General features: G+C 37.3%; 5 protein-coding genes and 4 non-coding genes across 9 annotated transcripts; 7 read left to right on the plus strand and 2 right to left on the minus strand.

The window, feature by feature from the left end:
• Positions 1–5,495: 5,495 nt before the first annotated feature.
• On the minus strand, positions 5,496–6,351 carry LOC132127681 (histone H2B 3). Its single transcript, XM_059539664.1, has one exon. The coding sequence runs from the start codon at positions 6,279–6,281 to the stop codon at positions 5,901–5,903; it is 381 nt and encodes a 126-aa protein (XP_059395647.1). The 5' UTR covers positions 6,282–6,351; the 3' UTR covers positions 5,496–5,900.
• Positions 6,352–6,516: 165 nt separating this feature from the next.
• LOC132127680 (histone H2A-like) lies at positions 6,517–7,428 on the plus strand. The gene has a single exon (XM_059539663.1). The coding sequence runs from the start codon at positions 6,608–6,610 to the stop codon at positions 6,992–6,994; it is 387 nt and encodes a 128-aa protein (XP_059395646.1). The 5' UTR covers positions 6,517–6,607; the 3' UTR covers positions 6,995–7,428.
• An 851-nt stretch (positions 7,429–8,279) lies between these two features.
• Positions 8,280–12,398, minus strand: LOC132127678 (zinc finger protein ZPR1-like). The gene is made up of 13 exons (XM_059539660.1): positions 12,125–12,398; positions 11,878–12,039; positions 11,675–11,765; positions 11,467–11,537; positions 10,678–10,764; positions 10,434–10,556; positions 10,228–10,354; positions 9,985–10,055; positions 9,813–9,902; positions 9,609–9,719; positions 9,431–9,520; positions 8,931–8,996; positions 8,280–8,766 (listed from the first exon to the last, which is right to left on the minus strand). The coding sequence occupies exons 1-13, from the start codon at positions 12,239–12,241 to the stop codon at positions 8,647–8,649; spliced, it is 1,326 nt and encodes a 441-aa protein (XP_059395643.1). The 5' UTR covers positions 12,242–12,398; the 3' UTR covers positions 8,280–8,646.
• A 1,710-nt stretch (positions 12,399–14,108) lies between these two features.
• Positions 14,109–18,959, plus strand: LOC132127679 (cytotoxic and regulatory T-cell molecule-like). The gene is made up of 12 exons (XM_059539662.1): positions 14,109–14,256; positions 15,441–15,590; positions 15,708–15,860; positions 15,979–16,095; positions 16,401–16,559; positions 16,993–17,091; positions 17,480–17,560; positions 17,692–17,730; positions 17,835–17,903; positions 18,021–18,158; positions 18,260–18,346; positions 18,448–18,959. Exons 1-12 carry the CDS (start codon positions 14,205–14,207, stop codon positions 18,606–18,608), a joined length of 1,305 nt encoding a protein of 434 aa, XP_059395645.1. The 5' UTR covers positions 14,109–14,204; the 3' UTR covers positions 18,609–18,959.
• A 1,037-nt stretch (positions 18,960–19,996) lies between these two features.
• On the plus strand, positions 19,997–24,307 carry LOC132127677 (heat shock cognate 71 kDa protein). Its single transcript, XM_059539659.1, has 9 exons — positions 19,997–20,151; positions 20,874–21,083; positions 21,320–21,525; positions 21,767–21,919; positions 22,144–22,699; positions 22,895–23,097; positions 23,198–23,396; positions 23,472–23,704; positions 23,816–24,307. Exons 2-9 carry the CDS (start codon positions 20,879–20,881, stop codon positions 24,008–24,010), a joined length of 1,950 nt encoding a protein of 649 aa, XP_059395642.1. The 5' UTR covers positions 19,997–20,151; positions 20,874–20,878; the 3' UTR covers positions 24,011–24,307.
• Positions 21,128–21,223, plus strand: LOC132128336 (small nucleolar RNA SNORD14). Its single transcript, XR_009427933.1, has one exon. It is a non-coding gene; the product is annotated as a small nucleolar RNA SNORD14 (small nucleolar RNA).
• LOC132128338 (small nucleolar RNA SNORD14) lies at positions 21,589–21,684 on the plus strand. The gene has a single exon (XR_009427935.1). It is a non-coding gene; the product is annotated as a small nucleolar RNA SNORD14 (small nucleolar RNA).
• Positions 21,976–22,071, plus strand: LOC132128337 (small nucleolar RNA SNORD14). The gene has a single exon (XR_009427934.1). It is a non-coding gene; the product is annotated as a small nucleolar RNA SNORD14 (small nucleolar RNA).
• LOC132128335 (small nucleolar RNA SNORD14) lies at positions 22,730–22,825 on the plus strand. The gene has a single exon (XR_009427932.1). It is a non-coding gene; the product is annotated as a small nucleolar RNA SNORD14 (small nucleolar RNA).
• Positions 24,308–24,389: the final 82 nt, after the last annotated feature.

Raw genomic sequence — 24,389 nt, forward strand, 5'->3', positions numbered from 1 at the left:
ACATAAATAAACATAGCCTACATATTAAATAGCCTATATAGGCCTAACATATAATTCAAATCATTTTGTGATGATAGATGAAACAATAGAATGACGTACAGACGGAAAGACAGGCGGACAGATGGAAAGAAAAACACCCTATTCTCTTAATAAGTAATGGGCGTAACATTTAATAAACCAATCAGAGTGTCATCTCCCATTCCCTTTAAGAGCGAGATGCGCTCGCGCCATGGCGGATCGCTATTTACATGGCGGAATTTGTTGGCGGAAAAACTGAACGATTTTCAAGCGAATACACCAGATCATCTACGGGACAAGCAGGAATCCACCAGAGCTCCGTGCGATGAGTCAGTTAATATATATGTGTGTGTGTATTGTCACGATTGTTCAATTAATTAGCCAATTTCATTCATTATTAGAAAGTAGTAATAGGCTGAATTGCAAATAGGTAGCCTAATTCTAATACATGCAATGACTATCCATCATTATTTTTTTATATCTATGTCGCCTATACACAATAATATTCTTTTACAGTATAATCCTTTTGTTTTTATTATTTGGCATGTTTGTGTGATGCGCATTCCTGTGTGTAATAAGCAAAGTCAACGAGTACTGTGGACCCGCCCAGAGGCACATTTTCTACCAACGCACTCTTTAAATAACAAAAAAAAATTGCGCCATTGACTTTAGACTCTAGACCAGGTTTGAGTTGGTCTATGGCGCAGTCTATTTTCAGCTCCTTAAAATAGTAATGCGCCTGAACACCAGCACGCCCTTGGGCGCACAAATGGGCGCAAATACATTTGCTAATTAAATGACGTGGCGCTTGACAGAAAAATGCAAACGGCGCCGGGCAGAAACTAGCAAACACACTTGCACTGCGCCTTGCGTCGCATTGCGCCGGGTGTTTGATAGGGCCGATGTAGACAGACAGACAGACACGTAGACACACAGACAGACACATAGACCGAGAGAGAGGCAGACAGACAGCTAGATAGATAGACAGATAGAATTAGATATAGAATAAAATGTAAAATCTCAAAAAAAAAAAATTTAAAAATAAAAAGCACAAATAACGAATACAAATAATTTTTACAATTAAAAAGATAAAGCATAAATAATAAATACAAATAATAATTAAAAAAAAAAAGCACAAATAATAAATACGAATAAGTAAATAAACACAAATTTACATCATTTCGAAATGAACCACACACAAATAAACAAACAAAATATAATAAATCAAAGTCATCTGGTAGGACTAATATATTGAGACCAGAACTTAAATCATAAAGATGTATGTATTACCCTGCTCACCTTCTCTCTTTCGTTGTCTCTTTCTCTGTGTTTATGATATAGCTATTTATACCGTCCCCTTTCTATCTATAGGTGTGAGGGAGGGCACCAGAAACACAGCAGGGGTTATGAGAAGTAAGTTACGCCAGAGGAGGAACATGAGGAGTTTTAAGAAGATCAGTATAAGTTCAGTATCAGGTAACATGTTGGAATACTAGGAACATCTCAATGCTCATGTAGCACAAAATTGGCTTTTGCATTATAAATGCATTATATCACTGTGTATCAGGCTGCACTTAACTGTGCTATTATAACAAAGCATTATGCATCAAATATGTCCACTTGTTGACAAAAGGTGATCAACTTATAAAACAGGACACTAATGAAACATGGTCTTTTCTAACAACACATTATGTTACATTAACATATTAATAGTCTATTTTAACACTGATAGTCCACATTGCTTCATAGATTGAAAAAAAGCCTTTTTACAATTTAGATTTATGACAAAATGAATATAAAATTATAATATTTTTTATTATAGAAAAAAAAGAATAAATGGTTGAGGATAACTGTAGGATTATGCAAAATCTTCTTATTTTCACAAAAGGGCGATAAAATCCAATCCAAAAATTAAATAACCCCTCTTGTAATTTCAGAACTCTGAACTATTAGCTATATTTTATATTTGGATGTAATGAAGAGCATCATAATGCCCTCCTTAAACCAACAATAACAGTGGTGTTAATATTTTTCATAAAATACGCACGCACACTCTCAATATCCTTTTTTTAGTGTATGTGGTTTCAGGAATGCTGTCTTCGTGAGAAAAGGTTTCAAGAAATAGATATCACACACCCTTTCAGACAATGTCTGCCATCGTCAGAGTGTAATTTCAACAAAAACAGCCCCTCTTAAAAACTACACGAGATAGGGACGATGTAGTACATGATCTTCTAAGACACGATCCATCTGGCTATCTGGTTCCTCAAGTCACATAGTTTCATTTTTAATCTTCTGGATCAGCCAACCTGGGCCTTAATGCAATTTATAAAGTATTGTGATACATATTCCACATCTGCAGGATCTATTCAGTCATCTTTTCATCTATTATCATTTGCAAAATAATATCATGAACGTATGCATATAGGTAATTATATTCCTTAAGTAATTTATCCATTTTGTATACTTGGTTACTTGATGTGCACCATTATTCAGGGCCAAATGTCAAAACGTGATCTTGTGGATTATCCTCAGCATTCTCTCTTTGCCTGCAGGGTCGTCATGATCAAATCTTCTCCCTCCATTATATGTCCCAGCTGGGCCGCATTAATGCACAGGCTTACCTGGGCTTAAGCCCAGGGCCCCGGGCTGGGGGAGGGCCCCAATGATGCCAAAAAATATTGTAATCGGATTTTATAATTCGTTGGCTGTCCCTTTAAAATTACGCTTTATTGCTTTGCTTTGAATGCACGTGCGGGCGTTGCAAGTCCTGCTCGAGAAGTGTCAGTCAAACCCTCTCACTCAATGAACCCTGCAATCATCAGTCACAGAGGGCATTATTTAATGGTCTGAAATCCAATAAAATTCATCATTGTCTGAAAGCATTCTGTGATAGGCCTTTCTGGAACTCACGTGACATACTTACGTTGAATTCTTTATAAGATAATTGCCGCCTATTCTAATGATGACAATAACTAATCTAATAGCTAATCTAATGTGACAGTCTCGTAAATATGAAAGTGGTTCCCAAAAAAGAAAAGCCGCACAAGATACTTTACTTTCTTTACTTTATATACTAAAATTCTTCTTTAGTACTTCCTACGATAATCTTAAGAACATCTAAGTGTACTCAACTGCTATTTTGAGACACCATGAATAGGAACTAAAATGTGCTTTTAATATACTGTCCCTGTATTAAAAAAAAAAAAAAAAAAGTGCATTAGAAGCACATTTTAGTTCCTATTCATGGTGTCTTTAAGTACATTATGGAAGTGTACTTTTTCACTTGGGTCCATTTGTGTATTTTATATGACAGCTCTATAGATTTGGATGTTTTTAATACCATTTATTCATGTAAAATAAAAAGGCTTTGTGAAGAGTGAGTTAAATTGAAAATGATTCCATGACAAATGCATTTTTAACAGTCACTTGTTGCCACCTGGTGGAGTACAAAAGGATACAAACGGCCTAACAGTAAAAGGGGTGGAACCATAACTTTTAACGATTAATTATGCAGTTCCAATGGATGAAGGCAGGGCTCAACCCCGGTCGGGCCATTTTTACTTGCCCCGCCAAAATTTTCACTGGCCCCACAACAAAAAATTAATAAAAGTAAAAGACAAGAAAATGGTCCTATAAAATAAGCATAGATATTTCCAATTTCTTTGTTACATTTAACCTCAATAAGGTTAATGACAGCAAAAGATATTAGATTAACTTATATTTTAAATATTGTTAGACAAATAAACAGTAAGTAATAAAATTGTTACAAATAATCAAATTATGAGTAATAGCACAAATAAATACAACAGAACAAACCTATAAATGAAGTTTTTCATGTAGGTTTAAATAAGAGATTTTCAGGTACAGAAGTTGTAATCTAATGTATAATAGAATAGATTAAACTTTATTTAAAAATTATCAGTCAAGAGCAGTTACAGATGCATAAAAAAATGTATGTTGAAAAAATAAAACGTTAAATACTGTGGAATTATAAAAAAAAATTAAGACACTTTAAACCTGAAATTAAACCCGCCAGTAGGTGGCAGCGAATCACTGTTAATGAGCAAATCATTGAGATTCAACCGATTCATTCAAGCGGCTGATTCACTCAGGAAGTGTTGCTCCGAGAAGCAAAACAATTCTGTGGACTTTGAAACCACTTTCGTTGGCGAAATACAGCGAAACAGACGATTTGGTGTCTAAAATGTAAGTCACTTGATATTAAGTTCTTGTTTATTAAACTGTACGCTGAATAAAATCATCACATTTGTAATCATGCTAATATTTGGAGAAAACGGCACTCTTTGTGTAATATTGGTTAACATAGATATTAAATTATATAAATATGAAATATTTACAGGGTCATATTTGAAATCTGAGGCATTAAGACTAAATCACGTGCACAAGTCTAATCTACTAGACTACCGGTACATCACGTAGTGCATGCGTGCACAGAATGGATGTGTTTTTGTTTGTTTTTTGTAAAGTGAGATGCATACTCGATAATACCAGATCGTTAAATCAACAATTACGATATCATAGACTAGATATACCGCACACCCTGCAGCACTGGCCCGATTGGGCAAGTGACCATTCCGTCTACTGTCCCGAGCGTCATTCACACTAGCCTCGGGCAATCGGGCAGTCCTTATTGTCGAGCCCTGGAAGGGCCCCTCAAGAGGTAAAGCCCAGGCGCCCCTTATAGTCTTAATGCGGCCTTGTGTCCCAGTAACACAAGTTGGATGAAATCACAGGCAACAAACTATATAAGGCGTACAAATTTCCTGATTTCACTGTAACCTGAGACTAGCTCATTAGTTCTTAGAGTAATATTAGAGTAATAATTAGAGTAATATTTAAATATTAATATTTATAATATAAAGTTGTTTGTAAAAATGCAATGCTGCATAACATTAAAATATCACCTCAGTCCATAATTCAGGATCCATTAAGCTTTGTTGTTATTATGGCAGAGAATATTTCAGTTGTTACACTATTTATAGTTTCATAGATTTATTTATATACATATATTAATATTTTTAATTCCTAAATTCGTATTTAAAATCTAATTGTCATACAGTAGGCTGTGGATTTCCTGAATAATCCAAAAGTGTTTTGCTGCCTCAGTTATTAGGCCTAATAAAGACGTTTTAAAAGGAACACTGTCTTTTTTTCTTTTAATGTTTGATGGTAAATCTATAATAAATTCATAAATAATGACACTGCTTGTTTTGTTCATGCATCATCCAATACTCGTGCAGCCTTATTTCCTGTTGCTATGGTTACCTCCTCGAGCGACTTCTGCTAGCAAGCCGAGCGTCTAATAGCGCGCTTGTAAACTTTCGTTAAAAACGCATTTCACATACTTCAAACAGTCTTTTTCGAACTAAATATTCGGCTTTATGGCGTTTCGTTTATGTCATAGTAATAAACTACACATTACAACACAGGAAAACTCACAATTCTGGCTGTAGTTACCATTAACCAATGTATTTATTTGTGGTAGATGACAGGGTACTTATGAAGAAACATTCAGGCATAAGATATTTTTTCAGTATGAATACAGTACAGCATTTTTTGTCAACAAGAAATCAATTAAAAACAAAGCCACAGTGTTTTCCTCCGGTAACATGAGTTAACAAATGACGGACATATGTCATAATAGTACAGTACAAGTGTTCAGACGTGCGAATACGATCAAACAGGAACAGCCTCAGTTGGATGTTGGTGTTACAGATGGAAAGCACTGTTTGTGCTCCTCCAGAGCTGCGTTCGCTCAATATGTACCAGAGGTCCCTCATGCGGATATCAAACAACAGTGGGTGGATTTCGTCTTCCATCATTAGGGATAGAGTCCTGTCCATCTTGTTTGTTCACGTTCACTTGGAGCTGGTGTATTTGGTCACGGCCTTGGTGCCCTCCGACACGGCGTGTTTGGCCAGCTCTCCCGGCAGGAGCAGGCGCACGGCCGTCTGGATCTCCCGGGATGTGATAGTGGAGCGCTTGTTGTAATGCGCCAGGCGCGACGCTTCTCCGGCGATACGCTCGAAGATGTCGTTTACAAACGAATTCATAATGCCCATCGCCTTTGAAGAAATACCAGTGTCCGGATGCACTTGTTTCAGTACTTTATACACGTAAATAGCGTAACTCTCTTTCCTGGTCTTACGCCTTTTCTTATCCCCCTTCTTCTGGGTCTTGGTGACAGCTTTTTTAGACCCCTTTTTGGGAGCGGGCGCTGATTTCGCAGGTTCAGGCATTGTGTCGATTTTTCACAAAATCTCAGCTGTGAAAGGATCGTTATGGTATGCGTACGCGCTGCGCACATTTTGCCTCTTATTTATAGAGTCGGCATGCAAATTAGAACGAGCACAGAGTGTATTCTGATAGGATGACTTTCTAACGTCATGGACTGAAGCTCGAGCGGCGATTGGTTGCTTGCTTTAGAGTGAAACCAACCAGTCAGAACACACGTCTGGGTATAAATATCAATCCCTGCTTACATCACACAAACGAAAGTACATTTGACTAGCAATACTAAACAGGTCGCTTCTTGCCAAACAGACGGTTCCTTTGTTGTCATAACATGTCTGGAAGAGGTAAAACCGGGGGGAAGGCCCGCGCGAAGGCCAAGTCTCGTTCATCCAGAGCTGGACTTCAGTTTCCAGTCGGACGTGTACACAGATTATTACGCAAGGGGAATTACGCCGAGCGCGTAGGCGCAGGAGCCCCTGTGTATTTGGCCGCTGTCCTGGAATACCTAACGGCTGAGATCCTCGAGCTGGCAGGGAACGCAGCCCGAGACAACAAGAAGACAAGAATCATCCCCCGTCACCTGCAGCTGGCTGTCCGCAACGACGAAGAGCTCAACAAGCTTTTAGGCGGTGTTACCATCGCCCAGGGCGGAGTGCTTCCAAACATCCAGGCAGTGCTGCTGCCCAAGAAAACCGAGAAGCCAGCTAAGAGCAAGTAATGGGCCTTTGCGATCATGGACAATGACACAAACGCAGCTCGGCTAGTTTGAGTCCAAGTAATGTTATGTTCCCTATTTCACAATATATTGTGTTTGTTTTAATGAAAATGACAGCTGCATCTTAGTAGACTTTTTTTTTTGGTGTTGATCATGGCTCTTTTGGACAGACGCACTTCCTCACACAAGAGATCTACACCACCACTGGCTAAAAATGGCCATGGGACATTTAACCAACCATCACGGTGGACTATCCTTACTGGAGAGAGAAAAAAAACTCAATTTGTGGGATGATTGAACATCAGTATTTCATAGTATATGGAGCAATGTTTTATTCGTCACTGCTTTAAATTACATGCAAGTCATGTCCTTTATTTGCTGTTCATGTGATTATGTTGTTTCAATAAATGTTAAGTGCCAGTGGAAGTCACAAAGAACCCGTGATTCATTGTTTTTGTCTAAGTTGCATGACTTGAGTGGTCTTAAGAGAAGCTCTAATTAGAACTGTGCTACATTAAAGGAGCACTCAATACTTAAAACATTATGAAATGAATAGCGCTTTCTTTAACAAAATATAAAAACATTAAAATGACAAGTTTGTGAGTTGAACAGTGGAACATAGTCAGAAAAGGTTAAATTGTACACGTGACATGCCATGTCACACACTGAGTAATATTAACATTACAAATTATAAACAAGATCTAGTTTAAAAAAAACATTCACTCGACAGAATTGGTTAAATTTACTAAATTTTTAAACCATTATGCAGAATAAATTATTCATTATTGTGTCAAAGAAGAGAAATCAACAAAAACAACAACTGTAAAACCCATAAAACAAGTCATGTAAACAATGCCCTGTAAACGTTGTCTGCTGTTAAAAGCACTGTTCTGACATGGATTTGTTTGGTGCTATTCTTCTGAGAGTCTTCTGGTGCCATTTATCATTATTAATATTAAAGGATGAGTAATTGGCCAATTAGAAAAACACCATATACACGCTAGAGAGCCAGATAACATTAACAAAACCTGAATGCATCGCTAGCAGTGTGAGCACATGTTCCAATATGGTCATAAAATCTATTATTAGTTACAAAATTGCAATTGGTTTCGATCCCGGGACTAAGCCATTTTTAATTAGATATTTCACTGAACTGGAAGTTAAGCATAAATAGATCAGAACCATACTTCTCATTCCATACCGTTTTATTATACAAACATAACTTATTTTATTACAGCCTTAAGGAGTCAGTAAAATTCCATGGAAAATAAATAATGCATCCACAGAATTCACATCCAGTGTGCTTAAGACTACTTTATTAAGTGTCTGTAGTTTTAAGTACTTCAAAAACTTTGTAACAATTGTACTGTTAAACTAGTAATTAACACAAGGGGCTTCATAGCCAAGATGACCAAAACTTATAACTTAAAAATTGATATAGACAACAAGGAAAATTCAGCGCCTTGCACTTATTCAAGCCAAAATAATGTTTTCCCCTCTTCAAATCCTAACGCTGCCTTTAAAAGACATTATGGTTTTCAGAAGTGGTAATTACATGAGCTATTACAATAAATGTAAAAGTGAATTAAATAATGTTATATAATGGCTTTGACAGAATTTGGCATGTAATAACATATTTGTCTCTGACTTTAAGCCTATTTCTCTGTGTACCCTTCTGTTTTCATGTCATTCAGCCCCAAGTCTTCATTCTGCTCAAAGGTCCTGGTGTACTTCTCGATCCTCATTTCTGGATCTGGTTCTGGCGCATAAACATTCTGCAAAAAAGGTGTGAATAGTTAGCCTTCAGATAAAAGAAAAACAGATATTAAATGTTTGAAATCATACTGATTCAAAACAATACATCTTATGCTTAACCATGAGATGTTATAATAAGATCCTTTAAATATTGTGAAAAAAGAAAATGCAACTCCTTGCTCACCTGAAGATAACTATTTCCAGTAGGATCATCCAGGATAATGTGCACATCCATTTCCCCTGCTATTATCTAAGAAACATTTTAGAAATACAACACATTAAGACTCCAGAAAAAAAAATGTGTGTGCATATTATATATACGTATATAGTATTAAAACATTTTTATATATCCAATATTCAAAGTATTCAAAACGTTTTATAATTATAAAATGACTAGTTGAATGAATGAATAGTTATAATTTAAATATTTTCTTTTTCAGTATATCTATATTTCTTTCTTTTTCAAAAACTATAAACAAGCTCCTTTTTAGACACCATATTGAGAATACTGTCAGAACATTTAACAGTAAGGAACAATAACAGAAACTCAGGGAATATATTTGTCAAATTGTCAAATTTTTTTTGTGAAGAGGAAAACCCCTTGAGATGTAACATCTCGTTTTCGAGGGGAACCTCAAAAAAACAAAACATACTTCACATACATACATAACTATAATTTCAAACCTTGTCAATCTTTTGCCCAAAGAGCTCCAGTTTCTCGGCTCTATCTGCTGTAGAGCTGTCTCCACACAGGAAGGGGTTTTTCGAAACAATCTAAAAGAAGCATAAATGCATAAAATAAGCATAAAAGGAGCTGTTTGTTGATGACAGCAAACACTGTTAGCAGGGCTTTGATTCCTACTAGGTCTTTGATATCCGTGAGAAGTCCTTCCAGCGTAGTGAACTTCCCTCCAAGAGCCGCCATCCCAATCTCAAACTCCAGCTCAGGAATCAACACGCTACATGTCTCTGACTGTAACACACATACATGTATCAAGGACGACACTTTTCACATGCAAAATACATTCACATAGTGTATCTCAAAGATGTTGTTAGATGAAGCCACCTTCAGCAGGTCTCTGGACATATCTGAAGGGTCGGTTAAGTGGAGTGTTATTCTGGTTCCCAGCTCTTCTGTGGCTCCTCCTGATTTCACCTATTTCATGATGCCAGTAGAAAACTAGTTACGATATGGTATGTAAAGAGAAATAAACTAAAGAGAAGTATACTATCCCCACCTCATTGGTGCGATGTCCACAGCTGTCACAATTAGTTGCCATTATAATGACCTCTTTAAAGTGTGGAATTTCTGCAACCAAGTTAAGGGACTAATAAACTACATTCTTTAAATTATCATGCACAATGGTTAAACTACTTTAATGAACCATTTCTCCATGCAGTGCCATTTTCACAAAGTATTTTTTTGAGCAATTTACCACAAAGAAAGTGTATGTCATTTTCTAGCATACTTTAAAGGATACGAACAAGCTTCATGTTTGTATTGGCCGGGGCGTTGCATTCTGGGCAGTTTGTGTTGAACACTAATACCTCATTTCTCATCGTGTCTAGATCATTGCTAGGCTTTTCGTTGTCTTCTTCTTCCTCGGTCTTTAAAAAGAGATGGAAAGAGAGTTCAAGAAACGGAGATCTTGTGGTTCTCCACACTCATGCTTCAGCAGCTTCTCACCTCTATTCCTAGCACAGCGTTGTGTTCAGGCGTCCTTTTGTAATGCGTGACAGTGAGAGCCGTGTCTTTCTGAGGCACAAACGGGTTCTCAATAAAACTGTTCCCTGACGGATCATCAATAATCTGGAAATAGAAATCAAATGAGGTATTCATTCGTTCTAACTTCATAATAAACAAGCAATAGTGTTTAATCTTTGGTCAGCTGCACTGAATTTTTCTGTAGTTTACTATCTGAAAGACTTACTAATGTGAATTCCTCTTCGACTTCTTTAAGTTTCTTCAACCTCTCGATGAATTCCTCTATTTTTTCAGCTACAGCTGGATCCGTCGCCTGAAATGTGGAAGGGAACAGTGTCACATAAACCGACCTCTTTGCATAACGATTCCTTCACATCTAATGAAAACTACAAAACTAATAATCTATTATGAACTTGTGGAATTATTTTGATCAAGTAAGCATTGTAGATAAAACAAACAATTACATAATATTGGCATATGGTCAAGGATGAAAGGTTTTTTTTTTTTTTTGAGCAAAACATAAATGACTATCATACATTTTCACAATTTCAACAAATGTCACTGTAACAATAGTTCTTATGCCAAAAAAATATTGTCAGGCATATTTAGAACACAAAACTTTTGATTTGAAGTTCAAAGTGTAGTCACAAATTAATTAATTATAATTTTTAATCTTTACCAATCTTTGCCACTAACCTTCAAATACCCTTTTGTAAGCAAGACTTTAAAAAAAAAAGTTACTGTAGTTGATGGAACATTTGTATTTATATATTATTTTCAAAGAAAAAAAAATTAACTGAAACATTAAAGTAGACACTGCATTTGTATTTAATATGCTTTGTGTATATAAAATCTCTTTTACAAATGTAATTTGATGGAGGCACCAAAACGGTACTCATCTTCGACCCATATACGTAAAGAATATTTGCTCTTGCAACAAATCATGGGTTTCTGTTGTAACACAAGCGATCTCAATTGTGTAAAACTCATTGAGGTGCACATATAAAACACACACCTTTCTAATAGGTTGGTCTTGTTCTAAACCCGCCACTGCTCTGTCCAGGAGGCCCTCGATTGTTGACAAAGCTGGACATTTTAGAAAGAAGAAAAAGCAACTGATCAAAGTGCAAACTGATTTTTTTTTAAACTGTAACTTTCCAAAATATCCTACTGTAGATTTTAAGACTTGTACTGAAGTTAGAGGTCACAATGGAAAAACGTACAGCCCTTCTGTGTGAAAGCAGGAATTTCGAAATCAAGTTGTGGAATTCTGGTGGATGCGCTGTCAGACTTCACAACCTCTCGATTCATGTCCTGCACAAACGAAAATCTGTTTGCTAATTCCTGAGAGAAACTTCAAATGTGGCAACATGACATAACTGATCAGATCATGAGTATCTAAAACACTTTAAGAGTAGACCCATACCTCTTTGGTCTTCACCTGTAAGGTGTACAGCACACCCTGCTCTTGGATCCGTCCAGCAGACTGGATTTCTGTGTTGGTCCAGTTACAGTGTGGGCATGTGAAGGAGCTGATGATGACTTCTTTGAAGAAAGGGATCTTAGTAAGCAGTAGACGTGTACTTCCCTGGACAAAACATAAGATGGACATTATTTAACTTAGTACAGAATAATGTATGAATTAATGTAATCATAATAATCTGTATATTTACATTTTCATAACAGTTCATGCACAAGCTCTCGATCACTGTAGGTTGCTGATCTTCATCTTCTGCATTAATGTCCTTAAAAACAGCACCGCGGACTCGTTCCTCTTCAATAACTGACATGCTGCCAGGTACTGTAGGATTAAACTATGTCTACTCTCTGGATTACTGGTAGAAGTGGTTAGTTATTAATGAGTGGCGTTTTGCTAGAAGTTTCCAGCTGCTTTCGCACGTTTTTGTGTAATATCCTCACGTCCGCTTGGATCATCACCGGGTCAGATCAAGTTCGCAAAGCATGTCAAAATAAAAGTCTCGATTAAATATTTGTGATGGAGCACATAACAATAAAGTTCAGTCGTACGGGGAAACCTGATTAATGTATAAATATACTTTATTTGCGTCAGGCTTTTTGTTTCATGTATCTGGTTTAATAGGCCTACATTGATAATGCATGCAAATACACAGTATATCATTAGGACTGTGTGTGTTCTTATTAAATGTTTTATTCATTTACTATTCAATCCGGCATTTTCCAGTGCCCTATACAAAACATGCAATACATACAGTAATCTTATGCATTCGCATACTCAGCAGCCAGTAGATGGCGCTCCATTAGCTTCTCTACGTTTGCCTCCTGCTTTCAGTTCTGCTAAAGAGTTGATTTGTAATAAAGCTGGTAAGATTCTGCTAACATACAAATCTTATTTAATTAGTAACATCCAGAATGAAAACAACAAGATCTGATAAATAAACCATGCTTTCAAGATTTTATATGGTTCTGACCACATAACTCCTGTGAAGAATCTCAATATTGAAACTTGTGGTAAACTATAAGATAATCTTCTTGGCCTTCAGCATCTCATTCACTTCAGTTGGACTTACATTGTATCATATGTTGTCCTTGATGGCATGCCATGTCCTAGCCAGAAAATATCTCAGATTTATATTTTACTCATAATAAACCAGCATTGTGCAAACTGGCCCTTGGTGCCAGAACAAAACTACTGACTATAATCAAATATAGAATATGCTTTATAATACACCTGATGAACAGACAGAAATTAATAGGATTATCCATTACACAGTTACATCTGTATTAATACCCAGTTGTGTTTGCTACGTAATCTGATGTGACGCCTATCTGATGTGAACTCTATTTAGGTTGTGTATCTAAATGGGGAAGTTTTTTAATTTTTTGCTCACATGAAGTGGTCAGTGGGTAGTGTGAAATGTAATCATGTGATGTTTTTTTCCTTACAAACCTAAAAAAGACCTTCCTATTCCTGCCGAGTTGTTTAACATTTTTGTATAATGATACCGCAGTCATTACGCTTTTGGTGACGCACTCAGGGATCTGTCGCAGAGTTGCTAAAAATAATTTTTATTTGATCATAAAGCTCCATTAGAGGGTTATGTTAATGGTAACCTATACAATCTTGATTGTTTCTTGACATAAATATAGAAAACCAGGATTGAAAGAAGAAATCTACCGAATTAAACATAAATAAATATACAGATAATATCAGTAAATATAATAGTTTCTTTGTTTGATTAAAAAAAGTAATAGTTCTTAAAAATCCTTATTACCAGGGTTAAATTAGATACTGGATGATTCATTACAACTGGAAGAAGGTTATATAGCCATCAACTGTAGGAGGAGAATGTCAGTAGACTCTTGAAACTGCCTAAAAGTTAGTTTTTGAAAGAGACATATAGTCTTATCATTTATATATTAATTATTAATTTATATATTAATTATATTATTTTATATTATATTTTACAGCATATATATTATCCATATTATACAGCAACAATATACAGTGGACTTATCAGGAAAACTGAATCCAGTCAGAACTGAAGTCTGAATTAAACACATCAATTGATTAAATAGATGAGAATAAAAGGTCAAAAGGTGGCAAGTGTAAATTTGCTAAAAGAGAACCAACCACTGTCCGAAATGCCCCTGAAACTTCACACATATTTTTGCACAGGGGAAAAGACCATGACATTTCATGATGTCATGGAAGCCGCTGTCTTTAAAAAGAGTATGCAGAGGAAGTGAGCTTCAGATTCAAGAGCGTGCAGCATGGAGATCAAAACAGTCTTTGTTATTCACACTTTGATATCGATCATAGGAGGTAAGACAAACTTATTACTTATTTACAACTGTTTTTGGCTACACCTCTGTCTTTTAAAGTAGTGTTGTGGTTGACTAGTTTGTGTGCGTATTTACCTGTTGCCTTCAAGTTAGTTTTCATGGGTATGTAGATATGTTTGGGTAGGTTACATCGTAAGAGAAGGTTTTAGATGTATGTCTTTGCATTAAATGCTTTACTGCATGATGGTGTATGATAGATTTTTACATGATTTGATCATTTTATTAACTCATTTTGTTATTCTTATTGGACTGGTTGAATGATATAACTTTAGTTTATACGCTGTGCATAAACTTAAGTGGTAACCTGCAGCTGTTCCCTCTAAGAGCTGTTTATACCTTATACAACTTATAAAATGTAGTTTTGCTGATATAAATCAATGTATATAGGTTGATTCAGTGATATTTAATAGTTGTTCTGACTTAAAACCAGTTTTTAGATTACCATTTTATTTTCATGTAAGTTTGCTCACCTTGATGTTTTAGAAACAGGAATATATTTTTGTAAACACGGCAGATGATGTTAAGTGTTTCAATAATTGTCAATAGCAGTGAGCATTTTGCACATATTTAAAAAATGTATGAAAATAAATGCAAAGGTGAATAACAGAAAAAGAAATCAACTGAATAAAATTAAGCATCGCAATGTAAGAGTTTTATTGTACTATTACTCCCACATGTAAAATTCATATGAGGCAATAGGCGTTAGGGTCATTTTTACATATGACTAAAAAATAACACACCTACATGTAGCCTGATTTAGAACTACATCTGTTTTATATGTTTACACCTCTGTGAGTAAGGTTTTAACACCAGTTTCCTGTTCCAGTGCGAGAATGTTGCTTTATGTGTCACAGTGGCAAGTTTTCTCTCGTGCAAAATCGAACCACACAAAAAATAAGACCACTTACAGCAGTCACTTTTACACTTTGTTGCAAAGTGTAGCCCCCTCTCTGTTCAGCCGCAGCACCTAAAAGTAGTGAGAAAAAACAAATGAGTCAGAGTAGAGTGTAGGGTGTCTGTGGTCTCATCTGCCCCCCATCAACCTACTGTTCTTCCATTCAACTAGCCTACACTAGACTGCATTTAGCATTCATTAAGGCTTTAGGTTGTTAAAGGTTTCTTAAAACATGATTATACTGACTGACTTCTTTTCATTTTGAACAGGCATAAGAGAATGTCTGGCAAAAAAGTATCTTACAGTGGCAGAAGGAGATACATTGGTATTGAAATGTCCTCGAAAAAACTTCAGTGAGAATGGACACGTGGAGTGGAGGAATCCACAAGGCCATCTTTTGTTCTTTAACAAGGAAAAAGGTGAGCCAGAGAACACTGTAAATTGAAAACCACTGAAGAATGTACTTCAAACACTTTTACATTTCCTCTTTATTGTATCTGATAAACACTAAAAATGTATTTCATGTTCCCCTACAGCGCTAAAAGACACAAGAGGCAGCGTTTTTACTTTAAACGACTATGAATATACATTACACCTGTCCAACATTAGCTTAAATGATGAAGGGGTTTATAAATGTCTACTTTATGGCGATAGAGTCATTACAAAAAGATTCAAAGTAAAAGTATTGGGTAAGTATACATATTTCATTTCTCATCTTTTTTTGGAAACATGCATAAAATATGAGTATTAAAGATTTGCTGATGAATAATGGAATATGTCATTCAACTCTTTTTGATCTGATCACAGGAATGCCAAAAATAGAAATGGCCGAGTATAACGAAAAAACAATCATCAAGTGTTCAGCAGAAGCGAACGGCCAACCACCTGAACTCACATGGCAAATCAATGGGGTTGAATTCGAAGGTAAGTTACAAGAAGAGCCTGAGTGGGCACACACACACACACACACAGATATATCTTTCAAAAATGTAACAAATATTACTGACAGACTGTGCAAACAGTAATACTGACAACCAAATTCCCATGACTTCTGACATTTCTCTCACTAAGAAACGAATACCTTGTGAAAATAGAGGAACCAGGATATTATAAAATAGGTCAACTAAGGACAAATGCAAGCAATAGTACTATCAATAGGTTGTTTCTCAGACTATATGAATAATAAATCATGGATAAATAAATATATACATCTTGTTTTGGCCTAACAGCTCTACCCAACACCTTGCGGCAGGAAAGATCCAACAGGTCACTTGCAGTCAGCGTCTTAACAGTCAAAACTCATATCCGGACAGCAACGGTGATGTGCCTGGCAAAACATAGTGCTCTCCCAAAACAACTGATACATTTCGTCACTATTGAAAATCACTGTAAGTACTACATATCAGTTGCAGGAATATCGGTTACCACTAACTAGAATTCATATTTGCACCCATCTCACCAACACCATCACTGATGTTCCAAGCATTTGACCAAAAACAGATTAGCCAGAGTCAGAAAAGGGAACCGAAAGATTTGGGGATTTTGTTTGGGTGTGCTACACAGGGAAAGTTCATCTGCACTTTGGAGTATTTGGTAGTTTCCCATTGAAGTGAATGTGTGTTTCTTATTCGAGTGGTCAATCACGTGATGTCAGGGAAGTCAACTATTTCTTTGAACAAAAAAATGTTCCCCATTCAGAATAAATTCAATGTTTATGTATAATATAACAAATACTGTGTCAGATTCTTAGAAGTAAATAGTCAGTTTTCTGATGGGGTTTCTATGGGAATTAATGTTTTTATTGTTTTTGTTTTCACATAGCTGTTACAGCCTCCACGACAACACACTCCAGTGCTAGAGATAAGCTAAAAACTGACACAATGATCACAGCCACTTCTGCTCCTGTCATTAGCAGTACAGGTAAGTCTTTCTCTTCATTTCATCTATTGGGATAGATCACTTCATTTTTTTAATGGCCTCACCAGTTACACTAAATAAACTAGGCATTTTCAAAGAAGTCAGAGCATGACAGAATATATGAAATAAAACTCACATAAAAGTGAAAGCAGAACCCCTTTTGTGAGATGGCTTCACATAAAACCACAGAAAGGAAATTGCTTTTGCTCTTAATATCTATCTGCCTCCATCTTCTGGTAGCTTTTGAATAATGCACAGAATCATTTAAAGACATTTTAGTTTTGTTCTTGTTCAAGGTCATTCTGCCATGAACGATGGTCATCTTTTCTTTTTCATTCTTTTACATTAAATATCTTAACAACTGTTTAACAAATATACCATCTGATTACAGCACGCATGGAACTGTCATCAATTCCAGTAAGCACTGAAGTGCTCCCAAGAGAAGACGTCACTACCTCAAGCAGCATACAAGGTAAATACGAAATTATGCATGACAAAATACTTAAACAATATTTCCATTTCACCTAAAAGTTAGTAATTGTTTTAATAAGATAATATCAGGGTTTTCTGTGACTAATTGATTTGCTTTGTGATCTCTTTTAGTAAAGGAACATTCCACAGCCAAAGATATAAGCTTGATAAGTAAGTGTTATTAAATTTCATTGCTTAATATGTAACATAATAGATCATTAATCTATCTTATTTTTTGTAGTGAAGTTGATCTTAGATCTATCTTTGTATTTCAGCACACAACATAAACTCTTCAGAATCCAACTCAACTGATACATTCCTGAACACAACTACCACCAAGTCAGGTGTGAAGCTCATGCTAATATTTATAGCTTGTGCACACATAAATGTCTGTATGAAAATCAAAGCAAGATGTAAAGGACGTAAATTACTGACTGCAGTATTACTTTGTGTATTTGCAGAATTAGGCCAACAACTTCGTCGAGATGAAAGCTCACCCCTGCTGATCCTGCTGGTCACATGCCTTGTTATATGTTTGCTTATTGTAGTCATTTTCTTTTTGATCAGACTGCAAAAGGCACATACAGCCTGGAAAAAAGGTATTATAAGATTATTTATACATTTATAATTCAAGGTTCAGTTATATTCTAGAGATTGTGTGAGATATAATACTGGATTCAATATTAATCTGTTATAACAGAGAATGAAGAATCAGACCAGTCTGTGGAAAGCAGCAAATCAAAATCCAGTCATGAAGAAAAGCAGGCCCAGCAAAGGAGAAGACAAGGTATAACTGCTTAAACCGCCTAATCTGGTTGATCAAGCATACAAGATGTTGTGTCTTTACAAACTATTAAAATGTGTTTTTTCTTTCGATTTTCTGTCAAGGTTTTTGGAACACAAATTTCACAGAATACAAAGTGGAAGAAACTCCGCACAACATAGCCAGTTCAGCAGCTACAGTAGATGTGATCACTGAAACACAAGACAATTCAACAGAAGCTTGTAACAAACTTGACAGAGCTTGCGTCAAGGAGACCGAACTTTAGAGAATTCAGCAGGTTCTGAATCCTCATAAAAGACTGAACTGATTTTGCAGTTCTGAACGATGGTGCTCACTAAAAGCTGATGAATATAGCTACCAATTTTTGTATTTACTGTATGTATGGTTTTTACTTTGCAGTCGTTGCTGGTTTACATAATTTTTATACTGAATGTAAAGAAGTGTTTTATTATAACATGCTTTATTGAAATGTGTTTATAACATAAAATGATGATAAAATTGGAATAAGCTGCCATGGTTATATTACAAATGTGTCTTTTTAACCTGAAATGGTTGCTGCTTTCCCTGTTATCAAAGTTTGGCATTCTGAGAAAATTAAAGAAACTGTTTTATCTAACGTGTGGATGTTATGCTTGGCGATTCTTCTTAAGAATGAAAAATAAAAATGTTAAAATAAGACTTAAACCAAGCTCACTTTTTGGATGTCACTTCCTCTTCAATATTGTTTTGGTTTGAACGAAAACGCATAGCCTGTGATCTTTAAATACAAACGTCACCTTTGTCTTACGTGACTTTTGTGGACAAATTTTCTTATTATTATTTTGCGATTATCGTATAGTATGATTCTTTATGCATATCGCAAACTTCTGGGCGTCTGTGCATTAATAGTTTATTTCCTTGTTCCTGGTTCCTGTCTTTCCTTTACCTGAGAATTTCATTTATCTTCCTATCTACTCCTTCCTCCATAACAGGATAAATTATATTTAAAAATACTCTGCCCCAAAGGTTACAGTCTACCCTAAACCTAACCTTACAATATTAAATATAAAGTGTTGGCAACATAATCTGATAGATGTTAGCATCATTTTCCGGATACCGGCGCTGCGTGATAAGATCCTCGTGCTGCAACAAAGCCTTTCATGTTGTACAATGGAGCAGAGTATCATCGTCTTATTCTAAATTCAAATATGTGCTTTTAAGGTTTTGTAAAAAAAAAAAAAAAAAAAAAAAAAACTATATCATGATCTGTATTACTAATGGTATTTCTTTCAAGTAACGTTAATGATTGATATTCTTCGCTAGGCAAGACCTTAGCTTCAAACCAAGGTCACTTAGCTCTTTGGGTTACAATTGTTGTTTTCAATTTGTATGTGCTTATCATGGCGTAATCTACTGATCGACGGTTTGATTTTATTGTCATTAAACATTTCTTTTTTTGGTGTATCATCGATATATTCCAAGTGAATGTGAAAGCTGATTTCATTCATTCACATGTAAAGGACAAACTGTTCCGCATTAACAGCGGTTGCGGCAAACCCGAGGGGGATGGTCGGGATTTTTTTTCAACGAGTTATATCCTTGCTTCTTCCCACAATGGGCGTGGCTACAATAAATATTCCTGTTTTACATTGGTTCTTACGTATTGAAGTTGAGTCATCTGAAATCTCATTGGCTCGGCTACCGGCGATATATAGTGTTCTAGAACGTTCTACCGGTCTCTCTTCTAAGCAGTAAGCAAGGCGAGGCAGTTTGTCGCCATTCCAGCTTTCCAACCGGCTTATTCACCCATCTCGGTTATTTCCAGCTTGGTAAAGTCTTTGTTCTGTCTTTTTGTTGGCTTTATAATTTAATATTGAATATCTGACTAGTATATCACTGCTTTTTTTTAAATGCAAAGAGTCGATTTTCATTTCTTTCTCGTTTTTATTAATATATTGAATATTTTCCGGGCGTCCTAAACCATTAATGATTCAGTTATATATTCTTATTGTATTAAATAACATTTAAGAGATGTTTAACTTAACAACAATGCTTTTTTTGGTTTTCATTTTTTGCGTTTTTTGAAAAACTCTTAAAGATTATTATAGTTAACGTTACTACGATCAAAATGCCCGAGAGAACAATACATTAAATTTTAACCGCAACCGGCACCTCGTGTAACGTTCATCTGCTCACGCGCGTCACTCGACCTTAAGCTTTGACCATTTTTTTCCTTGGTCGCTTAATACTGCTTGTGTATCCCTTTTTTTTATTGTACACGTACACACTCCGTACGACAACGCTGAATTCATAAGTTGAATTTAAGCGGTTTTGATCAGTTTGATTTATGATTTCCGTATTTGACCATAGAATCTTCTAGAACGAAGCTCGCACCACGTGGTCTGACGCGTTTCCGCATGTTCTCCCGGGCTTTGTGTTCTGTGGTTTCAAGACGGCATGTTAACTTTAGATGGTTGATGAAAGAGATCCGTGTGTATTAACTTTTTTTTAATGTGCAAGTGTACAGGGTTTAATTTTTTTTTTTTTATAGAAACTATGTCGAAGGGACCAGCTGTTGGTATTGATCTCGGGACCACCTACTCCTGTGTAGGTGTTTTCCAACATGGAAAAGTTGAAATCATTGCTAATGACCAAGGAAACAGGACCACTCCAAGCTATGTAGCTTTCACAGATACTGAGAGATTGATTGGAGATGCTGCAAAAAACCAGGTCGCAATGAACCCCACCAACACCGTTTTTGGTAAGTGGTTATTTAATACAATTCACTTTCATTCCAAAAATTATTCGCTATGATGAAGTTGATTCCTTGCCATTCGTAGTTTCCACCAGAGGTTGAAAAACCAAAGATGGCCCAAGCACCTTCCTTGGATGTCTGAGCGAATTCTTGACATTAGATATTTGTTGTTGTTTTTTTTTTTTCTTCTCCTGTTTACTCCCGACATCTATGTAACTTGTACTTTTTTTCTTTTTCTATAGATGCCAAGCGTCTGATTGGCCGCAGGTTTGATGATGGCGTTGTTCAGTCTGACATGAAGCACTGGCCTTTTAATGTCATCAATGACAATACCCGTCCCAAGGTCCAGGTTGAATACAAGGGTGAGACAAAGTCTTTCTACCCTGAAGAGATTTCCTCCATGGTTCTTACCAAGATGAAGGAAATTGCTGAGGCCTACCTGGGAAAGGTGAGTTATCGTTCAGCTGTTTGTGGGGTGGCTCTGTTGAATTCCCCTTTGACTTGGTGTGCTTTGCTATGATGAAGTTGATTCCTTGCCATTCGTAGTTTCCACCAGAGGTTGAAAAACCAAAGATGGCCCAAGCACCTTCCTTGGATGTCTGAGCGACATGCACTATGCTGTAGTTTAACCGTTTTATTGCGTTTAGTTTCGAATGGCAGTTGAGATCTAAATTGCACTCCCTTTGCAGACTGTTTCCAACGCTGTCGTCACCGTGCCTGCCTACTTCAACGATTCTCAGCGACAGGCCACCAAGGATGCTGGAACCATCTCTGGCTTGAATGTTCTGCGTATCATCAATGAACCAACTGCTGCTGCTATTGCTTACGGTCTGGACAAAAAGGTTAGGAAAACTTGCATGTCAGCAGCGTTATAAATTTGATCTACATAGTTTTAGCTTCGCTATGATGAAGTTGATTCCTTGCCATTCGTAGTTTCCACCAGAGGTTGAAAAACCAAAGATGGCCCAAGCACCTTCCTTGGATGTCTGAGCGAAATTTTGAGTGTCCAACAATTTGTAAATGTACATGCAAATACTGATTTCTGCTATTTATTTTTGGTTTTCAGGTTGGTGCTGAGAGGAATGTCCTCATCTTCGATCTTGGTGGTGGCACTTTCGATGTGTCTATCCTCACCATTGAGGATGGCATCTTCGAGGTAAAATCTACTGCTGGAGACACTCACTTGGGTGGAGAGGACTTTGACAACCGTATGGTGAACCACTTCATCACCGAGTTCAAGCGCAAGCACAAGAAGGACATCAGTGACAACAAGAGAGCCGTTCGCCGTCTTCGCACTGCCTGCGAGAGGGCCAAGCGTACCCTGTCCTCCAGCACTCAGGCCAGTATTGAGATCGACTCTCTCTATGAGGGTATCGATTTCTATACCTCAATCACCAGGGCCCGTTTTGAGGAGCTCAATGCTGACCTCTTCCGTGGCACTTTGGACCCAGTTGAGAAGTCTCTTCGTGATGCCAAGATGGACAAGGCTCAGATCCACGACATTGTCCTGGTTGGTGGCTCCACTCGCATTCCCAAAATCCAGAAGCTGCTCCAAGACTACTTCAACGGCAAGGAGCTTAATAAGAGCATCAATCCCGATGAGGCTGTGGCCTACGGAGCAGGTGGGTGACCGTCTTTTTACAGTGGCTTGTTCGCTATGATGAAGTTGATTCCTTGCCATTCGTAGTTTCCACCAGAGGTTGAAAGACCAAAGATGGCCCAAGTACCTTCCTTGGATGTCTGAGCGACTATAGTCATTGCTAAATGGCAATCTCAAATCGGCCAGGGTTCCTAGCTCTCTCTCTCTTCTGTTTCAGCGGTTCAGGCTGCCATCCTCTCTGGTGACAAGTCTGAGAATGTTCAGGACTTGCTGCTGCTAGATGTCACTCCTCTGTCCCTTGGAATTGAGACAGCTGGTGGAGTCATGACTGTCCTCATCAAGCGTAACACCACTATCCCAACCAAACAGACTCAGACTTTCACCACCTATTCTGACAACCAGCCAGGTGTGCTCATTCAGGTGGGTGCCAAGTGCTTCTGGTAGATCTTTTCTTATCCCACCCAAGGTCCCCTTGGATCACCTTTAATGATGCCATCTTGTTTTAATTGCCTCTTCTTAGGTCTATGAGGGTGAGCGTGCAATGACCAAGGACAACAACCTGCTGGGCAAGTTTGAGCTTACTGGAATCCCCCCTGCACCTCGTGGTGTTCCCCAGATTGAGGTCACCTTTGACATTGATGCCAATGGCATCATGAATGTTTCTGCTGTTGATAAGAGCACTGGCAAGGAGAACAAAATCACAATCACCAACGATAAGGGTAAGTCTTTCCTCTTTAAATATTGTATGGCTTTGTGGCAGCCCATTTCAGAGGTTAACTGGAAGTCCATTTCAGGTCGTCTCAGCAAGGAAGACATTGAGCGCATGGTGCAGGAGGCAGAGAAGTACAAGTCTGAGGATGATGTGCAGCGTGAAAAGGTGTCTGCCAAGAATGGTCTGGAATCCTATGCCTTCAACATGAAGTCCACTGTGGAGGATGAGAAACTAAAGGGCAAGATCAGTGATGAGGACAAGCAGAAGATCCTTGACAAGTGCAATGAAGTCATCAGTTGGCTTGACAAGAACCAGGTGAGTTTACCAGTAATTGAGACATTTGGTCAACTAAGTGTCTTCTGGGTTACTTTTTTGTAAGCTTACACTAGCAAACTCAATGACATTTTAACATTGTGTTTAAACCAGACTGCGGAGAAGGAAGAATTTGAGCACCAGCAGAAAGAGCTGGAGAAGGTATGCAACCCCATCATCACAAAGCTGTACCAGAGTGCTGGAGGCATGCCAGGTGGAATGCCTGAAGGTATGCCCGGTGGCTTCCCAGGAGCCGGCTCTGCTCCAGGAGGTGGATCCTCCGGCCCAACCATTGAGGAGGTCGACTAAGCCATTCCAGAGCCACTGCGCTGCCTCCATATAAATGTTTACTGTTGCCCTCTGTAGTTGGACTCCTCTAAAATTGTTCTTAATCTTAAGTTTTGGAGGACTTCAACTTGCAGAGAGATTGTTGCAATTAAAAAAAAAAAAAAGGGGGATTAAGGGAACATTGCCAGATCACAGGGAACAGATTTTCTACCTAGATTGCACAACCTATTTATCGGCTTGTGAAATGTGAATTTCATAAGCCTTTTCCAACTGCCTCAATGCTTTAAAGTAAACAAATAAAGTGGTTACTTATTCCCAGTGCTGCATCTGTCTGGTGTTTTGTCTCTAAACATGCCTCCATTTGCCTGTTTGTAACTCACGTTTTTACCTGAAATAAAGG

The sequence above is a fragment of the Carassius carassius genome, chromosome 45 (genome assembly GCF_963082965.1).
Source record: "Carassius carassius chromosome 45, fCarCar2.1, whole genome shotgun sequence".
NCBI classification, from domain to species: Eukaryota; Metazoa; Chordata; class Actinopteri; order Cypriniformes; family Cyprinidae; genus Carassius; species Carassius carassius.

What these genes read in the sequence shown, in the direction of transcription:
- LOC132127680 (XM_059539663.1), top strand. Translation starts at nt 6,608, where the DNA reads ATGTCTGGAAGAGGTAAAACCGGGGGGAAGGCCCGCGCGAAGGCCAAG.
- LOC132127678 (XM_059539660.1), bottom strand. Translation starts at nt 12,241, where the DNA reads ATGTCAGTTATTGAAGAGGAACGAGTCCGCGGTGCTGTTTTTAAGGAC. An exon ending in GTGGACATCGCACCAATGAG is followed by an intron (nt 9,903 to 9,984) that starts GTGGGGATAGTA and finishes ATCATGAAATAG; the next exon opens with GTGAAATCAGGAGGAGCCAC. An exon ending in TCACGGATATCAAAGACCTA is followed by an intron (nt 9,521 to 9,608) that starts GTAGGAATCAAA and finishes TGCTTCTTTTAG; the next exon opens with ATTGTTTCGAAAAACCCCTT.
- LOC132127679 (XM_059539662.1), top strand. Translation starts at nt 14,205, where the DNA reads ATGGAGATCAAAACAGTCTTTGTTATTCACACTTTGATATCGATCATA. An exon ending in TTTGATATCGATCATAGGAG is followed by an intron (nt 14,257 to 15,440) that starts GTAAGACAAACT and finishes CATTTTGAACAG; the next exon opens with GCATAAGAGAATGTCTGGCA. An exon ending in CGTCACTATTGAAAATCACT is followed by an intron (nt 16,560 to 16,992) that starts GTAAGTACTACA and finishes GTTTTCACATAG; the next exon opens with CTGTTACAGCCTCCACGACA.
- LOC132127681 (XM_059539664.1), bottom strand. Translation starts at nt 6,281, where the DNA reads ATGCCTGAACCTGCGAAATCAGCGCCCGCTCCCAAAAAGGGGTCTAAA.
- LOC132127677 (XM_059539659.1), top strand. Translation starts at nt 20,879, where the DNA reads ATGTCGAAGGGACCAGCTGTTGGTATTGATCTCGGGACCACCTACTCC. An exon ending in GGCTGTGGCCTACGGAGCAG is followed by an intron (nt 22,700 to 22,894) that starts GTGGGTGACCGT and finishes CTTCTGTTTCAG; the next exon opens with CGGTTCAGGCTGCCATCCTC. An exon ending in AGCCAGGTGTGCTCATTCAG is followed by an intron (nt 23,098 to 23,197) that starts GTGGGTGCCAAG and finishes GCCTCTTCTTAG; the next exon opens with GTCTATGAGGGTGAGCGTGC.